The 18,567-nt window shown below is 38.8% G+C and overlaps 4 protein-coding genes across 5 annotated transcripts in view; 2 read left to right on the forward strand and 2 right to left on the reverse strand.

Moving 5' to 3' along the window:
- On the forward strand, positions 2,936-9,222 carry LOC105163021 (long chain acyl-CoA synthetase 1; the record flags this gene model as incomplete). Its single annotated transcript, XM_011081222.2, is given in 20 exon segments — positions 2,936-3,093; positions 3,822-3,970; positions 4,143-4,206; positions 4,329-4,418; positions 4,522-4,578; positions 4,692-4,740; positions 5,200-5,276; positions 5,384-5,423; positions 5,491-5,585; positions 5,767-5,934; positions 6,223-6,333; positions 6,788-6,875; positions 6,956-7,022; positions 7,139-7,214; positions 7,423-7,540; positions 7,824-8,069; positions 8,156-8,295; positions 8,388-8,570; positions 8,652-8,774; positions 8,855-9,222. Coding segments are annotated over 19 exon segments (1,986 nt in total). The 3' UTR covers positions 8,903-9,222.
- Positions 9,406-12,191, forward strand: LOC105163020 (pentatricopeptide repeat-containing protein At1g09410-like). The gene has a single exon (XM_020695174.1). The coding sequence runs from the start codon at positions 9,528-9,530 to the stop codon at positions 11,130-11,132; it is 1,605 nt and encodes a 534-aa protein (XP_020550833.1). The 5' UTR covers positions 9,406-9,527; the 3' UTR covers positions 11,133-12,191.
- Positions 12,672-17,528, reverse strand: LOC105163023 (argininosuccinate synthase, chloroplastic-like). Of its 2 annotated transcripts, none has more exons than XM_011081224.2 (11): positions 17,372-17,528; positions 16,881-16,983; positions 16,720-16,778; positions 16,541-16,622; positions 16,074-16,215; positions 15,236-15,284; positions 14,853-15,035; positions 14,451-14,525; positions 14,155-14,340; positions 13,516-13,604; positions 12,672-13,384 (listed from the first exon to the last, which is right to left on the reverse strand). In XM_011081224.2, the coding sequence occupies exons 2-11, from the start codon at positions 16,945-16,947 to the stop codon at positions 12,832-12,834; spliced, it is 1,485 nt and encodes a 494-aa protein (XP_011079526.1). In that variant the 5' UTR covers positions 16,948-16,983; positions 17,372-17,528; the 3' UTR covers positions 12,672-12,831. The 2 variants fall into 2 exon arrangements, with proteins under 2 accessions (XP_011079526.1, XP_011079525.1); XM_011081223.2 differs by having other exon boundaries at positions 17,408-17,524.
- The window catches only part of LOC105163024 (probable pre-mRNA-splicing factor ATP-dependent RNA helicase DEAH2), a 5,147-nt gene continuing 4,778 nt past the window's right edge, over positions 18,199-18,567 (reverse strand). The window contains exon 8 of the mRNA XM_011081225.2: positions 18,199-18,546. The gene's annotated coding sequence lies outside the window, so the exon portion shown is untranslated. The remainder of the gene's footprint in view (positions 18,547-18,567) is intronic.

The following is an 18,567-nucleotide window of genomic DNA, read 5'->3' on the forward strand; positions in this document are numbered from 1 at the left end:
GGGGGGGGGGGGGGGTTGATATTGGGTTGCTGTTTCAGTAACGAGCAGGGCAACAGCAGTGCATTAGTTTGTGCTCTATCAAGTTCCTTTTAACAGCAGCTTGTGGTGAGGCACTATGTTGCAAGTTCCTTATGTTTGCATCTCAATGAAAATTTACTGTTGTTTGCATTCAGCAATAACGTAATGCAACTGCTGACTGGCTGCTCAGCTCATAGTAGTAAGATCATCTTGCAGTGAGTCATGTGAATGTTTGTTCTATTACGCATACATAAATGTGATGAAAAATAAGGTACTAATACTGGCTGATATAAGACTCTGATCTTTGAAGTCCTCCCCAGCCAGTTACTAGAAACAATGATGCGAGTCAGCTTTCTCTTTTGTAGGAGATGTTTCAGATCCGTTTTTATAAATCAAAATCGGAAACTATGGTGAGGATTGGCCTCTGGTTCTTATTCATATGGATATGGAAGCCCTCAGACGCTATCCAGAGTCCAAACCAAATCCCATTTGGAACTGCTTCTTCACTCTCAAAGTAGAAGTAAAAGTAGGAGACCCCCCCCAATCTATTACTATATTCACATTCTCTCTTCGCCTCTAATTTAAGCGGGGAAGAAAATGATGACTCCTATTCCTCTCCCACAGACAATCCCTTTGATATAGGCGCACAAGTAGAAGTGAGCTTTGAGGTGCACGTGGGGGTTATCCGCCAACTCTCCAGCTAGACTTCCAAGAAGCCTCTCCCCCTCCGACCATAAAAACACCATCACATCATCCTCGTCCGGCCTTTCCCACGTCAGCGAGGATGTTCACGCCTTCGCTGTTGGGACTTGGGAAGGCATCATTTTTACTGGTGTGCTTTGATGGTTGACTCCGTCTTCTCCCGCTACCTCCTCGACTGTTCCAGCATAGGCAGTGGGCCCCTCCTTTTAAACATGATGTCAAAGATAATGATCCTCTACAACTGTCCCCCATCTCCACCTGAAACAACTTATGTCGACTTTTGTTCCTTCTGTCTACTAATAACAAAGAGATGGGAAGCTTGATACTTGCTCATGGGGTTTAAGCATGCATTACTTGACACGTTAACGCTAGTTGTCCACTTTACTGTTCTTAGCCTTTTTTTTAATTTGCTTTCTTCATTAATGAGAGTTTTCACTGTGTATCCATTCTGAAATAATCAAAATATACTGTAATTGTTAAATACGTAGAGAAAACTGTGGGACTAATTGGCTGTTCTATGGGAGATGTACGTACTATTAGTTTATCAATTTTTTTTTTAAAATGATAAAAAGAAACAAGTAGAGTTTAGGATGTTAACATTTTCCTACTTGTGGTTAGTTGTTTCAAATTTCGACTAGTTTATTAATGTTGTTGTTGGTATGAGTTAGTTTAAGTTTCAGTTGTTGTAGAGTTAATCACAAGTTGATTGCGTCTGCACGCACGCATCACACAGAATGAAGAAAATAATATATGAAGAGCTATTGTGGTCCCACTCCAGACATGGGATTTTCATGATGCATCTGTTTCTGTTTTGTGGGTGCAACAAGATAACAAGGCTTTGTGCTCTGTTCTCAACGATTGTGCGTATTCTGGAGCAGCACTCAGTTCCATCTTCTTGTAATGACCGACTTCAACAGTTGGGCATTATTCTGAACGTCAAACTATCAGCTGCATGTTATTGTGAATTTGGTTCACTTACTAACATTATTGTAATTGATAACACCAATGGCAATGCCTTTCCCATAACCATTGCTTACAGCAGGGCAAATTCTTCATGGACGTGATTTGGTTGCTGGATCAAATGGTTATGAAATAGAATAAATACAGAGGAGGAGGGGCTGCTCATTAAATTGGTCCACCTAACATTACACAGACCCCTTCAAAGTTTGGACCTGTCCTCCTCTCCTTCTTAAGTCATGTCATTACTGAGGACTCACCAGTATTGCTATTGCATTTCCTTTCATGTGAGAGTAAATTCGTTAACGTGGTGGTTGACGGGTAGTTGTCTTGATAATGTCCTAAAAGGAAATTACTTGTTCTACTTGGAAATTTCATTAATGTTGCGGATGAGCATTTTTTACTCACATAATCAACATTGAGCTCACGTCGGTGGAGCTTCAACCCATTATTTTTTATGGGTTGAGTTATATAGGGCTAAAAGTGTTTTGTATCAGACTTGATTCCTTATATTGAACACGGTAAACACACCATTAACTTATATTATTTTTTAAATTTTGCTTGAATGTAGTGATCCTTATATTAGTTGGTATAGTAGCATAAGTATAGGTATAGTCAGCGTCAGTCCCTTTAATTAGAGACGGCCACGGGTGGTGAACGAAATTAGCTCTATTAGGCTATTAGGCTCTGCCCTGTTAATGCCTTCCCCCCATACCCCACAAACATATTACTTGAATCCTCTTGGGTGCCTTTGACAACTATCTCTAACAAAACCCGCTTGTTCCTCGATTGGGTACCAGAGATTCTTGAAGAAAGTAATATCTCCAAGATACTACAAGGAAGAAAAATCTCGTGCTGTCCTGTCTCACTAGTGCCAGAAAAGAACAAAGTCGTGCGGGGCCACAAAAATCTTGCAACAGTTGAGATAACATTAAACTTTTAATTTTAAAGCATATACATAATCTTAATGATAAAGACAGATAGTTCAGAATTCTATAGCTATAAAATAATATTCAGATTTTAAGGCATTACGAAAGTAATTTTAATTAGTAAAAGTATAAATTGCTAACAGAAAATAGTTTGAGTAATCAGTTTCGTATGTGAAACTTAGAACGTTTGAGCTTTGACTACTGAATTGTGGCTCTAAAATTGTTAAAAGTTTTTATGAGTTGAAGGAAGATGATTAAAATTCCTTAGCTCAGCTGTAAGGTGTGGCGCATTGAATGATTGGTAGAGTCTATCTCTGGAGTCTCGCCTCCTATTGCCAATAATCAACCTATTTCCAACTGCCCCATCATTCTTTACATATGCTTTTACTTGCTATGAGTTTCTGCTCACCCAGCGTATTAAAGGCCTCTCACCCTCTCCCTCTCCACCACCTTCATCACCAAAGCTGCCTTACACCTGCTTTCCTCTGTAAGTTCTTTTCTAAACTGGAATCTTCACATGGTTTCTCACCATCTTTTCTGTTTCCTTTTTCATTAATTGATACTCTCTCTCTCTCTGGAGATGATGCCAAAAACTTCTCCTTCTACTTTGAAATTCTTTTAGTTGCCAAGAAAACTTCTGATTATGATACTCTTTGGTGCTGCCATTTTAGTAGTTTTTGCGAAGAATACTAACACTATGTATGTATATCTTCTATGATTTCTTTCTTCTTGCTGCACGTAACTCAGGTTTGTATGTAAAACTTGATCGTCTATCCTTTTTCATCTTAACCATCAAGCCCCTAACACTAATTTTGGCACACAAATACAATCGGACAGGTGTACCAATACTGTATCTTGAAAAGGTCATGGTTAAATTTCAGCATGCATCAACTTTTCTGGTTGGCCAGTTTTCTTTGATTTTAATTTCCCAGCTAATTATAACAAGTCAGCCAACTGCATTTATGATCAACTAAGAATAAGGCTGTAGTCCTGCCCCCATTTATGGTGGTGGGTCAACAGTGACGTTCTTTCTTTCGGTTTCTTCCATGACCGTAATTTTTGCTTACATCGAATTTTTTCGTCTGGAATAGTAGACTTCTTGTTGTTGCTTATGTCTGCTGTTTCTTTTTCTTTTCTTTTTTTTTTCTGAATTAGTAGACTTCTACACCGCACCATTTCTCTTATGCTTAGGCATTCTTTGAGAAATTTCTGCAGAAAATGAAGAAATTTGCTGTGAAGGTAGAAGAAGGAAAGAAAGGCAGAGATGGGAAACCATCAGTCGGTCCTGTTTATCGGAATCTACTGGCCGGAAATGCTTATCCACCTGTTGATCCTAATTTATCCACTGCTTGGGAAATTTTCAGGTGATCTTGGTAGCATACTTAGCAAAGTTAAAATTTTAAAGCAAATATAGTCTTGCAAGTTTATACTCCTTAAAACTTCACTAGCTTGTTAGCAGGTCTTTCTGCAATCAAGAACTTTGTTTAGAGGATTATCTTTCCAGTTCATTAGCAAAACCAAAGTTTTCATGTGCAGAGCATCAGCGGAGAAACATTCTGGGAATAGGATGCTGGGATGGCGAGAGCTGGTAAACGGGAAGGTATAAAGTTAACACTATTTTTAATTCTACTGCTATTATATAATCTACTAGACAGTCGTATTTTTGTATATTAGTTTGGCTAAATTTGTGTTGAAAATCCTGATTCAATCTTTCACCTTCAGTGGGGACCTTATGTATGGAAAAGTTACAAGGAAGTGTACGAAGAAACTCTGCATGCTGGTTCTGCCTTGCGTGCTCATGGTTCTGAACCTGTAAGAAAATGCATATAAAGCATTAGTATGGATACTGAATGGATTATCAAATAAACTCCATATCCTTTTTAATGGAACTCATCAATTGTCTTATTTATCATAGGGTGCTCGAGTTGGAATTTACAGCTCCAATTGTCCTCAGTGGATTGTGGCGATGGAGGTCGGTTTAGGAATGATTTCCTCAATTTTTTCCGCCAATGGTTTTTATGTCTGTTTCTTTTTCTTTTTTTCTCCCTCATCTCAATTGTTGAAGTGTTAACATCAACTTGTCAGGCCTGCAACGCCCACAGCCTAATTTGTGTCCCTCTATATGATACCCTTGGTAAACATCTTGCTTTTCTTGGAAGTAACTTCAGATTAATTGATTACATTCTTTTGCATGGTTTTTAGAATTTCTGTATTCAACCTATAGGATTCTTGGTGTTGATGTGGAATGATTGAGCTCTCTCTTATTTGTGCCTTAGCAGGGCTAATCTTTCTCAGTTATAGTATGTGTGAGTTCAAAATTTTCTAGAATAAATATAAAAAACCAGCATTACCTGAATGGTTTCCAATTTTTTGTGCCTGAGTTACTGGAGATTAATGAGAAAGACGTTGCTAAATGAAATGGTTTGCCAAAAGTTTCTCAACATCAATTTCTCGTCAATTCTTGGCTTTTTTGGAGACAATACAAAAGTTTTACCATATATATGGTCTGAATAAGAAGATCCCGAGTAGTTGGGATAATTTTTCAACTGCAACTTCAAAAATTAAATGACCTTGCTGATTTTCGTTATGGCAGGCACGGGAGCAGTTGACTACATATTAGATCATGCTGAGATTGATGTTGTTTTTGTTCAAGATAAGAAAGTGAAAGAAGTGAGCATCACAAACTTATTCTGTATTTTCATGTTGGTTTATCAGCATCAGTCCTATGTTTACGTTCTCGGAATGGGTTCTTGACTCTAAACAAATCCTGATTGCAGCTTTTGAATCCTGAATGCACTCATGCACGAAGGCTAAAATGTGAGTGTAAATCTGAATTACTTGTACCTGCTGAAAACCTTTTCACCAAGTTCTGTTTTGGTTGCAGTGATTGTTTGCTTCACTTCATTAACAGAGGAACAGCAGGGTAAGGCTGCCAGTATTGGCATAAAGACATGTTCTTGGACTGAATTCCTTAATATGGTAAATTTCTTTTAACCCATTTATCATCTCCTTTACCTTGTTGCTGCAATTGAATATTCTAGTGACCACGAGTACTGTTTGAAGTGAAAATATGTTTGTCCTTGCTAATTAGTATCTTTCAATACTTCGTTAGGTCTGAGCATAATTTTGCTTCTTAGCATCTGCTCTTCCTTTGTGTCAGGGGAGAGAAAATCCAGTTGAGATTTCACCGCCAGAACCATCTAGCATTTGCACAATAATGTACACTAGTGGCACCAGTGGTGCTCCTAAAGGTGTCATATTAACCCATGAAAACATTTCAACGAACATAAGAGGTGTGGATCTTTTCATGGATCAATTTGAAGATAAGGTTAGTGCAACTTCTTAATGTAGTCTGATTTTCTAGCATTGTACTCATTACAGTTTTCTTTTTTCTGGTTTGTTAATCTCCTTCTCCACTTTCTGTAAGATTTTATCATGTGAGCTTCAGTAGTTCCAAAAGTGATATCACCTGTTGAGGCAGCTGTATAATTCGTGATACCATATATGTTTTTTCTGAATTCTGGGTGATAAATATTGAAGTCTTATAAGTTCTGCAGGAGGAATTTTATTTTCTTTAACCTGTTATTGAACTACTTACTGTCTGGACCCTTGACAGATGACAGTGGATGATGTGTACATATCGTTCCTACCCCTAGCTCACATTCTCGATCGTATGATTGAAGAATATTTCTTCCACAAGGGTGCTTCCGTTGGCTACTACCATGGGGTAAGTTACTAGAACTTAATTTCATTTGCACTCATATTGCCATGAGAAAATGAATCTTTTGTCAACCAGATGCATCCGTTCTTGACAATAGGTGTGAATGCTAGCTGGCAGACAAATTAAATATTAGGAGATATATTCAGCAAAATGCAACCAACCTAATTCCATGCTCAAATGAAACAAAAGCTAGAATCTTTTATAATAAAAGGAAAAACAAAAGTGAAAAATCAATGTTGCTCAAAACTCAAGCATGATGTCAGAGAGGGATGGTAATTTTGTAGGAAAAGACATTCTGACTTATTCATCTTTTGTATCTGAAACAATAAGATATGTGAAATTCTTGTTTCCCACAATTGATTTCTAAAGGCTAAGGAGTAGCAAATAGAGTTTTCAGGCCCTGATTTCTGGTGGCCGATTCATTGATATCTGATCATCTTTCTTCTGCTTCCTGTTGAAGGATATCAATGAAATAAGGGATGATCTGATGGAGTTGAAGCCGACATTTTTGGCAGGAGTACCTCGAGTTTTTGAGCGAGTTCATGAAGGCATAGATATTTGCTTCTGCTCATTTATTTGCACCAATATGCCTAATGGTGTTTAATGGTTGCTCTCATCTGTTCTCCAGGAGTCTTAAAAGCACTTGAAGAACTCAACTGGAGGAGGAGAAAAATTTTCCACATGCTTTACAAATAGTAGTAACTTGTCTATTATTAGGATTCTTGGTCTTCAATAAGTCTATTTTCTCCTTGCACAAGTATGAAAGTGAACACATGTGATGAAATTAATATCTTTGCATCTCATGATACAGCAAACTTTACTGGATGAATCGAGGGTACAAACAGAAAGATGCATCACCTTTGGCAGATCTACTTGCTTTCGGGAAGGTTGCCTTTGTCTTCTGTCATTTGATTTGATTTACATTTTGAATGCTGCCATCATGCCTTAGGCCAAGCTTCCAGAAAGGGCAAAATAACCAGCTCTTGATCTTCCCAATAACACTACTTGGTTATTGATCCTACATTGCCCCATCTCGTCCTGATGGGAAGCTGAAAACAACCTGGTGTCTAACATGTTTTATTTGCTTTTCTTAAGGTCAAGAACAGGTTGGGTGGCAGAATACGTCTGATAGTCTCTGGTGGTGCACCATTAAGCAGTGAGGTGGAGGAGTTCCTTCGAGTTACTTCCTGTGCTTTTGTAGTGCAAGGCTACGGTATAAACTCTTTATGTTCCAAAATGGACAAGCAAATGCCATTTAGAATAGGCCAAAAATGCAAGAGGAGATGAAAAAAGCTCTTCAAGCATTGTGCAATTATATGGTGTAAAGTTCGACCATATTGTTACTTGCTACGTTATGTTTTCCTTTGAATCACAATCACATGAAAGTGCTATTGGACAGTGTCTTACTGTTCTAATTGGAAAGCTATCTAGTATGACGTCATCCTGCAGTTCAGGTGTGTATTACACTTCGAGCTTATGCAAAGTTATTTGTGCAGGACTGACGGAGAGTTGTGGATTGTCCACTATCGGCTTTCCAGATGAGATGTGCATGATTGGTACAGTTGGTGCGTCATTTGTATATAATGAGATCTGTCTAGAAGAAGTCCCAGAGATGGGCTATGATCCGCTTGCAGATCCTCCTCGTGGTGAAATATGCCTTAGAGGGAAAACAACATTTGCAGGATACTACAAGAACCCGGAGTTGACGCAAGAAGCCATTAAGGATGGATGGTTTCACACAGGTTCTCTTCATTTTATATTAGACCATTATACGACATAACGAAAAATATAATTAACCGAATGTTTAATCAACCATCACTATTCTCAGGTGACATTGGAGAGATGTTACCCAACGGAGTCGTAAAAATCATTGATCGAAAGAAGAATCTTATTAAGCTGTCTCAGGGAGAGTATGTTGCTCTTGAATATTTGGAAAAAGTTTACGGCATTACTCCTATTGTTGAAGATGTAAGCATCACATAATGATAATGCGTAAGAATTTGGCATTTTCAAATCCGTAACTATTTCCCTAATTGTGTTTTTCCCGTCATTCCTTTTAGATATGGGTGTATGGAGACAGCTTCAAGTCGATGCTGGTTTCTGTTGTGGTACCGAATGAGGAGAACACCAAGAAATGGGCACAGCAGAATGGACAGAAAGGATCCTTTATGGATTTATGCTCCCTTGACCAGCTCAAAGATCACATCCTCCTTGAGCTGAAGTCCACTGCTGAGAGAAACAAGGTCCAATACATCATTCTTGAAATTGTTGTTGAGAAAGATGGATTTCATCCTCTAACTGATTCATTTTCTTGGTGAAAGCAGCTGAAAGGATTCGAGCACATAAAAGGTGTAATTGTGGAGCCTAAGCTTTTTGAATTGTCTGAAAAGGAATTGGTGACAGCAACGCTGAAGAAGAGACGAGACAGGCTGCTCAAAAATTATAAGGTAACCACTTCCCCTTTCCAGTTTGCTATTGCGATCAACCAACATTACTCGTTCTAATAGTCAGGCCAACCATAATGCAGGTGGAAATTGATGCGCTGTATCAAACACTAAGAGCAGCCAAGCCATAGTCATATGTATACTGAGTTGCAGCAATGGCTTGCCTTGAGTTTGATAACAGTTGTAATGGCACTGCAGGCTGCAGCTGAGAAAAAACTGGGAACGTAATTGCCATTTTGCAGAAGGACGTTTATGTGAGAATAATTGAGCATCTATGTATCCATATTGACATATTTATTTATGATGTAAAAGAAAGCAAGTAGGTGATGATGGTAGGTGTAATAACTACTTTGCTGAGTTCAGTTAAACTTCAATCCTTGTAATTAATGGCATGAGCAAACGTTTAGAGAGAAGAAGCATTATTGTGATGTGAAGGAAGAAGGTTTTCACTTTTTAGGCATCTTCTCTTATTTTCTATTAGAGTTTATGGACGTAAGTTTCCATATATGATGCACAAAGATTGTTTAATATTTTTTACCTTATACTCAACTTCACCCTTTCTTGATTAGAACAAATATATGTGATTTACAGTTATATTTTATTAATTCAGGCGCAGCCCATGAAGATGAATATGATCCAAGTCCCAAGGTACAGTTGATGGGGTAAAATGTAAAGTGTATTTAACCTATGATTATTAGAATATGAGCTTTGTTTCAAACATATTCCGCTCTCTCTCTCTCTCTCTCGCCCCAGTCAATGCCCCTGCCGCGCGCATTTGCGCCCCTCTTTCGGGCTTCTCCCCTCCACATTTTCACGCTTTCCACCGTCAACTTAAACCACAGGATCAATGAATGCCTCCGCGACGGCAATGTCGTTGGAGCCCGCAAGTTGTTTGATGAGTATTCCCACTCGAGAAACGTCGTCTCATGGAACTCCTTGATCAACGGCTGCTTTAAAACCCGTCAAATTTCAGAAGCCCAGAAACTGTTCGATCAGATGCCTCAAAGAGACGTCGTTTCTTGGAACACCATGCTTTCAGGTTTTCGGGATGCACAAAACCCGCAGAAAGCTCACCAGTATTTCCTTCAAATGATCGAACATGGTTCGAGGCCGAATGAGCTCACTTTTTCTGTACTTATGAGCGCATTTTTTGATACGGAGTTTGATGTTTTAATTCCACAGTTGCATGCTCTTGTGATCCATTTTGGGCTTAATCTCAACATTTATCTAGGGTCTGCCTTAATGAGGGGATACATTGGTTTAGGTAATTGCCATTGTTTTCATAGAGTGTTTGATGAGATCTTAGAGAAAGATGTGGTGCCCTGTAATGTGTTGATCTTGGGTTATATGGAATTTGGTTTGATAAGTGAGGCTAAGAGGGCTTTTGATGAGATGCCCGAGAGAAATGCTTTTTCTTGGAGTATCATGATTAATGGGTATATGAAGAATAAGATGGTCAGTGAAGCAAGAGCAGTTTTTGATAGGCTAAGTGAAAAGGATGTGGTCTCATGGACTGCCATGATTAGAGGTTGTGTGCAATGTGAGAAGTTTGCGGAGGCTCTGGATATGTTTCTCTTGATGATGAACTCTGGAACACGTCCTAATCATTATACTTTTTCAAGTGTTTTAGATGCTTGCGCAGGTTGTTCCTCTCTTGTTATGGGCAATCAAGTTCATGCGTGCATCTTGAAATTTGGTATTCCTCTAGATGTGGTTTTAGCAACATCCCTTGTTGACATGTATGGGAAATGTGGGGATATAGAGGCAGCATTTTGTGTATTTCAGTCCATGGTGATAAAAAATTTGGTATCATGGAACTCGATTATTGGAGGTTATGCAAGACATGGACTTGCATCTAGGGCATTGGAGGAGTTTGAGAGGATGGTGAAGAGTGGTATTGTTCCTGATGAGATCTCATTTATCAATGCTCTCTCAGCATGCGGGCATGGAGGAATGGTTAAAGAAGGTGAGGAGCTTTTCAACTCCATGCAAGCAAAGTATGGAATGCAAGCAGAGATGGAACATTACTCGTGCATGGTAGATCTATATGGTAAGGCAGGTCAGCTGGAAAAGGCAGAAGAATTAATTAAAAGGATGCCTTTTGAGCCTGATGTCGTTGTTTGGGGTTCATTGCTTGGGGCCTGTGGCTTACATTCCTGTCTGGAGGTTGGTGAGATTGCAGCAAATGGAATATGCAAACTGGAACAAGATCACCCTGCAGTTTACTCAGTCCTATCCAAGATATATGGTGCAAATGGAGTTCGGAGTGCTGTGATTCAGCTGGAGAATATGGTCCAAAAATGGCATGCTAGAAAACAGAAGGCTGGGAGTTGGATTGAATATAATTCACGTGTCACTTGATAACCTGATGGGTTGGTTATTCATATCCTGACAAGTTTTTACAGCCTGGCAGCTTCTTAGCTGTCCCTACGGACTCCCAGACTTTCGGTATCTTGCCTTATCATCTACACTCTCAAGGCTGAGAGTACTTTATAGATGCCACACTGAAACCCCACAGCCAAGAATAGAATGAGAGAAAGATGTTGTGATGATGAAAAAAATGAGAGGAGAAACAAGACAGAAATAGGCCAGTTGAAACATCAGTTTCATTTGACATGCATTGTGCATAGCAACCTAATAGGAGCTTCCTTAAGCTGCTATAAGATTTTGACCGCAATGTTGGAACTTCATCATGATAAAATTGTGATCCTAACCAAAACTGGTGGAGATCTGCCAATGCAGTCGGTGAAAGCCGTGATTGTTTTCCAGTCATGTAGAGTTGATCCATAATTTTGTACAAGATGATACTATTATCAGCCATCAGATAAAGCCAGATGGATTGGTTATACATACAATTGAAATGGTCTCTGTATTCAGTTGCGCTGAAGCACATGAACTCCCTGACCTGTCAATGTAGCATCCAAATGCACAGTTGACTGGTAATCTAAAAAGCAGACCGTTTCCGGGACAATTCCTGGCATATATCCGGTCATCCTTACTGTTTATGAATGCTGCAAGGTATAGTCCAGTGATTGGATTATAGCAGCATCTTGATGATTAATTTTTTGCTGATGAAGAAATGAGAACGGGTTGATGGGTGGTAGAGTCCATTACAGTAACTTATTTCCTCAATCCTAACAGGTGAAGAAGCTAGGAAGTTTAGCATTTCTTACTTGCAGTTCAAGTAGTCCGCTAATCTGAAGGAAGGCAACCGCATGGTTATAGGATTCAAATTGGCAGGGTCCAAATCCAGAAAAATCCATCAATAAATGATGAAAATCTCTGGGTAATTCTTCAATACTACCACCTATAATGTTGACAGCATCTCTGCTGGCATGTGGTGTTTGGACATAGAATCGGGTCCTTGTGAATGGGCAAAACCAGGTGCTGTTGTTGACTGTTGAATTTGGTACAAGTTCCGATCTGCAATCAAAAGGTGACCTTATTGCAATTCAACTTTAAAGAACACCCTATTTGATTTGAGTGCCATTATTTTGAAGTTAAAGGAGCCAGTACAGGAACCACTACTCTTCTATTCTAAGAATTGTGAATCTTGTAAATAGAGAGAGCGCCCGCCCGTTCTTTACTGAATCATATATCATATGACATTATTATAATTTGTGCCACTGAATTGTGTAGTGCGTCAATTTTACCACATCCTTCTGTATTTTAACGCAAGTCTTGTGAGCTTTTTACCTAAACTACTTCTTTTCAATTGCCTCATGATTGTTGTGAAGTACTTGGACCATCGATTGCAATCTTCACATGCTATACCTATTAACTAGTGGAAATGTCGCAATTGAGGTTCTCTTCTCAAGCACACCCAATTAAGTAAAAGATCTCTCATTTTCCATGTTATTGGTTGAAATAAATAATTCAAAATCAAGAAAGGCAACCATCAAACCAAAGACCAAGATAATTCCCACTAATAATTATCATAAGTCAAGTTGCCCTTATCACCTTAAGTTTGTAACCGGTGGGCAGAAAGGTGAGAATGCCAACATCACATGCCAAGTCAATCCAACTACAGAACATAGACAATCTTAGATCTCTAAACACATCAGAGGCCTCTCTCACGCATAGCTCGAACCCTCATAGGCAATCCATAGAGGCGGATAAAACCAGCAGCATCAGCTTGATTGTAGATATCCCCACTCTCAAATGATGAGATGTCTTCCCTGTACAGACTATAGAGGCTTTCCCTGCCTGTTACACTGACAGATCCTTTGTAGAGTTTTAAAGTTACCGATCCGGTAGTAGTCTTTGTAACTTCCTTCATAAAAGCATCCATTGAGTCACGAAGTGGATCAAACCACCGGCCAGCATATACTAACTCAGCATACTTCAGGGCAAGAAAATCCTTAGTTTGCATGGTTTCACGATCAAGGGTTAGAGACTCAAGTTCACGCACTGCAGTGAAGAGGATAGTTCCTCCAGGAGTTTCATAAACCCCACGACTTTTCATGCCAACAAGCCGATTCTCAACCATATCTATACGCCCAATGCCATGCTTCCCACCAATGTCATTTAACTCAGCAAGTAGAGATGCGGGAGACAGATCTTTTCCATTAATTGAAACAGGGAGACCTTGATATATACCAACTTTTACATACCTATATTGTGTACATGAAGGATAAGAGAAGTAATCACTGAAGTATAAATGATCAATGAAATGAAAAGGGATCTATTGCACAGGAGAAAACACTCAATGAACAGGAGTTTACAAACAGCAATAGCAACTCACTCAGGTTGATCGGGTGCCTCTTTTGGATCAACAGTCATCATGTACATGTCTTCCTTTGGCTCTTTTCCTGGGTCCTCCAATATATCCCCCTTTAATATCAGATTGCACCAAGCCCATCAATATTAAAGATCCATGAGAAAGAACAATTTGCAACTCATGATCACAGCAGAAAGAAACTTAAAATCTAAATCCAGATTCTTGCATATGTTAATTATATAAATGAATCCTCAATTAGCTTACGTGCTTACTTAGCTTATGGCTTACACATCTATGCCAACTCTTCTCTGGGTAGTTTCCCTTGAAAACCATACAATTCTACATTGTTTAGAATATGGATTTATATGCAGAAATATAAAATAACAAGTTTGAATAGAAAACTCATGAAAAATAGCTTGTCAGACGATGCATACTCCATGCTTATTATAGTGAGTTTTTAAATCTGATGCTACAAAAATCATAACACATAGGTGACAAGGAATTTTCCTTGTCACGGTTACAGGAAGTCACAAAGAGGTTGTGTTCGAACCTGGGCGTGTGCGTGAATGTATTGGTGTGTGCGTTTAAAAAATAAAAGAATAATACTTTCAACCAATATTAACATCCTTTAGAAGCTTCCAGCACAGGGAATTCACCAATTACCTCATGACTGAGATGCCACAGATTCCTATCTCTGCTATAGATAGATTTCTTTGTCACTGGAACCGGCACATTATGCTTTTTAGCATATTCAATTGCGTCTTCTCTTCCCCTAATTTCCCATTCCCTCCAAGGAGCAACAACACTGAGTTCAGGATTCAGGGCAAAGAAAGTGAGCTCAAAGCGGACCTGCAACAAAAGAACAGACTCACAATAGTTTCCGAAGTAAAATGGAAGTTGCTGAAAGTGCAAAGCTTAAACGAGAATCCGCACATATTCGGAGAAGTCATGAAGCCAACCTGATCATTTCCTTTCCCAGTACATCCGTGAGAAACAGCATCAGCTCCAACCTCTTTGGCAACATCAACCATTGCCTGTATTGTCAATGCATTTGATTATGCTATTCATATATAGAGTAAACAACAAAAGTAAGGACAAATGCTGAAACTTATCTCCATCAGGAAACATTATGCCTGAGAAGGAAGCGTACACATACAGATAAATGGCATTAAGCTTGATCGAGTTAGACATAGATACAAGCAGGAAGCAGGGGCAATTCGGAACTTAGAGATATAACGTCATCACATAACCAAACAAGTGGAGTTTAAATAAGATTTCCAGATACAGATTAATTTACCGATAATAACTGGAGGATGTTGAAGAAATTCCACTTTTCCTTTTATGTAATCTTTACACTGTACCTTTGCAATAACTGGACGAGCCATTGAAGTCCCAAGCAAGTATTTTCTCTCATAGATTGCACCAGCTTGCAAGCAAGGAAAGATAAAATCTCTCACAAACTCCTCCTTCAAATCCTTCACCACTAGCTGACATGCCCCACTAGCCTTGGCCTTTTCTTCCAAACCTTCCAATTCTTGTAGCCCCTAAAGTTCATAGGATTTGATAAAAAACAAGACATTAATTTATATCCAAACCATCACTACCTAAATGTTTGTTCCCCTACATCTATTTTCGATGTCAAGACAAATAATTGTACGCAACATATCTAACTTAAAAAGTACTTCAATACAAATATCCGTTTTTCTTAAAGAGATGCAGTCGTGTAGATTTATTTTTCGCATACTTGGCCGACATCTGCAGTGAAGCAAACAACCTCGCATCCATAATTCTCCCTGCAATGCACAAGACGGTAAAAGAACATAAAACACCATAAACAATATGTGTATTCAGGCTGGGAGAAGCATTCTAAGATGCTGCAGTCACTAAGTTACGGATATCCTGATAGAACGGTTTAATGATAAGAATAGAGTTCTTTATTCTAATAGTCATTCTTGTCTTTGATGTATACAATCTCAGACTTCTTAACTTCGGGGGCTCACAGATAAGGACATCACCGGAATTAATCACCAAGGAGCATAATAACAAACACTCAAATTAACCAAGTCATCATAAAAGTTGACCCAGCTAACACTACTCACCAAGGCATTTTGCACAGACACACTTGTTCCCAAGTATGGGGTTATACGACTTGTAAATCATATGCCTGAAGCCTCTTAGCACAGAAAAAAGAATGGAGTTGCATAAAGCTAACAACCATCTTGCTTAGAATGTGTCTGTGATATGATGTCTTCAAATTCAGGGACATATTTTGTTCTACCAATTCTCTTCAAATAATTTAGTAAGTATCAATACCTCAATCTTCAAAGTAGGACCAAGATAGCAACTCATTTATGTGGATTTGAGAGTTCTATTGCACAGGCATTGAATATATGACGCAAAAGAATGAGCCATGATTAGAAAAATGGCACAGAAGGAATCAAAATAATATATCCATCTTCAAACAACAATACAAATAGTAGAAGCACCCTCTAGTGTACAATATTGAACTATCATTATGCGATTTCGTATACATTAAAGTGAAAAAGAAGAAAGAATTGGCCGTCAAAGAATCACAGACATACCTAAGCCAGGGTACAATAACAGAGGTATCTAAACCACCACTATAGGCCAGGACCACTTTGTTCAACTTCTTACCCAGCAATTTTCCATCTACACCAGTAGAAGTCACAGCCTCCTTATCACTAGCCAAAACTGCTTGGATAGCTGCATCGAATTTCATTGGAGATTAGGAATAACAAAGGTCAGACATATCTTATAATTACATATGTGCACTGGTTCTTTAGAGCATATGTACATGATACATTTGAAAGAATCATCCACATGCACAAAGAAACTGGGGTCTCATCAGAGCGATTTACTTCAACACATGCAACCATTGTGTAGAAAACTAGAAAAATCCGCTCTCTCAACTCATGCTGATCTTTAGAAGAACTTTACATAGTTTCGCAAGACATTAAACCAAAACCAACCAAGAAACAAAGGTAATTAGATGAATAGAACAAGGTGTGTGGCCCTATGAGGCTGATACCATGATTGCCACGAGCAAGACCAAAGTGATCTCTGTTTTGAGAGATCGCAAGACCGTGAAACTCGCTGGCTTTCACTCCTAGCTGGCAACAAGAGGAATGAAAAAATATCAGCAACTCAGCCCATCATAATACCATTCATAAAAGATCAATTAACTCAATAGGAAATAATATAGAATACCTCTTGTTCTGAAGCCGTTTTCTTGGGGCAGTGAACTCTGCCATAGACTCTAGCTGAATCTACATTTTTAAGAAATTACGAACAGACTTAAAATTAAAACCGCATGTAAGGAGGAAAAGTATTTTATTCACTCAGCTCCATTCACGTATAATTAATACTACCTCGTTGAGAACCATTGAAAAGTAGATTGGTGGAAGAACACGAAGAGATTGCATGCAATTGAGCCATCCCTTTACGGTTGACGCAGTCGACAAATTTTATGTACTGAGATGTTAAAATATGCGGGATTTTAATAAACAGCTATATGAGACACCCCTTCACATGAACAATATAACATGCAAACCCATAAACGCCTTAAACCCGCCACAGTCTGTACCCAGTTCGCATTAGAAACAAAAATGGCAAAGCCAAAAAATACAAATAAACTTACAGAACAGACTAAATACAAATAATAATGTGAAACAATCTAGAGATTGAAACAAATTGAAAAGAAACAGAAGCTAAGAAGCGAACGATCTCGTGAATCACGAAGCATAAGAGAAAAGGAAGAAAGAGTCGGGCGGGGCGCCGGGTAACCCGGGCAGAAAATCCTAAACTGGTCAACGCAACAACCACAAGGTCGACTGAGAACTACAAAGTGTACAGGAAATACCTAGAACGAAATTAAATCCAAAGTAGAATTAATCACCGGCGTGAGCCAACGGCGGCGGAGTGGACTTGGTGGAGATTCGGACAAGCAGTATAGTGCAGTGAGTCTGTGGAGAGTGTGGAGCATTTAAGCGCGCTTCGGCTTAGTGGGCTTTTATTCATGGAAAACTCCAATACCAATAGCTCTCTCTATCTATCTATCTATGTTGGGCCAGAATAAGACCAAAATCCAAATTTGATGGGCCTACTTATGCTTAGTTGGGCCAACTGGACCATATAAGGCTGCCTTTTGCTTCTCTTAAATAAAATTACATTTATGTGGTGAAGGTGAATGAGCCATCTAAAGTCTTCCGTTCTTCATAACAAAAATTACATGTCCATAACTATCAAAAATATATCAATTAATAATAATTCAACTTTTAGCAACTCACGAAACGTTCTCAGAAAGCACCAATATTCTCGGTTCAATTATTTAAACATCTTTTAATTTCTTACCCCGCATATAATAAAGAAAATCATGGTTAGTAATTGGCGTTCATATATGTTCTCATACGCATATGGTTTTTGACATCCTACATGAATCATTAAAACATTTGACATAACACCACTGATCAACTAAAGTAGTTTTCAAAACCACCCAAACATCAATGCCCCCTCATTTACCTATTCCACAAATCATAACTTCTCCACATTCAGCCTACAGTTGCATAAATTCAACTTAAATTATCAGCCGTCAGATAATGGCATCAAAGATAAAATGATTACAAGAAAATGCCCAAGTCGCAGTCGCCTAACATTAAGCAACATCTAATGGAACAAATTCCCAACATCAGCCATGGAACTACCTTTTAGTTCTTCTACCCATAAACACAACACGGCCGATGAATATTCGGGAACTTGCCACCTTTCCCGGTCCATCCGCCGAATCATTCTACAGACGAGTACCCAATTCAGGCATCTTACACATTTATCACTCCATTTTTCACTTCTACCATTGTGGGAATGACAATTCTGATGCTAAAGTAGTTTGTTTTGTAACAGGGTTCACCAAACTTAAAAGCTGTATTACTCATTACCACAGGGTACACAATTTTAGCATCCATACAAACTGATTAATGTGAATGTTACAATAATATGCCACTATTCTTTGAACTTGAAACATTGAAGCGCGCTCCACCAGGGGGGGGGGGGGGGGCGGCG

This window comes from Sesamum indicum, linkage group LG6 (assembly GCF_000512975.1).
Source record: "Sesamum indicum cultivar Zhongzhi No. 13 linkage group LG6, S_indicum_v1.0, whole genome shotgun sequence".
In the NCBI taxonomy this organism is placed as follows: domain Eukaryota; kingdom Viridiplantae; phylum Streptophyta; class Magnoliopsida; order Lamiales; family Pedaliaceae; genus Sesamum; species Sesamum indicum.

What these genes read in the sequence shown, in the direction of transcription:
- LOC105163020 (XM_020695174.1), top strand. Translation starts at nt 9,528, where the DNA reads ATGCCCCTGCCGCGCGCATTTGCGCCCCTCTTTCGGGCTTCTCCCCTC.
- LOC105163023 (XM_011081223.2), bottom strand. Translation starts at nt 17,494, where the DNA reads ATGCTCCACACTCTCCACAGACTCACTGCACTATACTGCTTGTCCGAA. An exon ending in TTTCAATGGTTCTCAACGAG is followed by an intron (nt 16,779 to 16,880) that starts GTAGTATTAATT and finishes TTAAAAATGTAG; the next exon opens with ATTCAGCTAGAGTCTATGGC. An exon ending in TCACTGCAGATGTCGGCCAA is followed by an intron (nt 15,036 to 15,235) that starts GTATGCGAAAAA and finishes TATGAACTTTAG; the next exon opens with GGGCTACAAGAATTGGAAGG.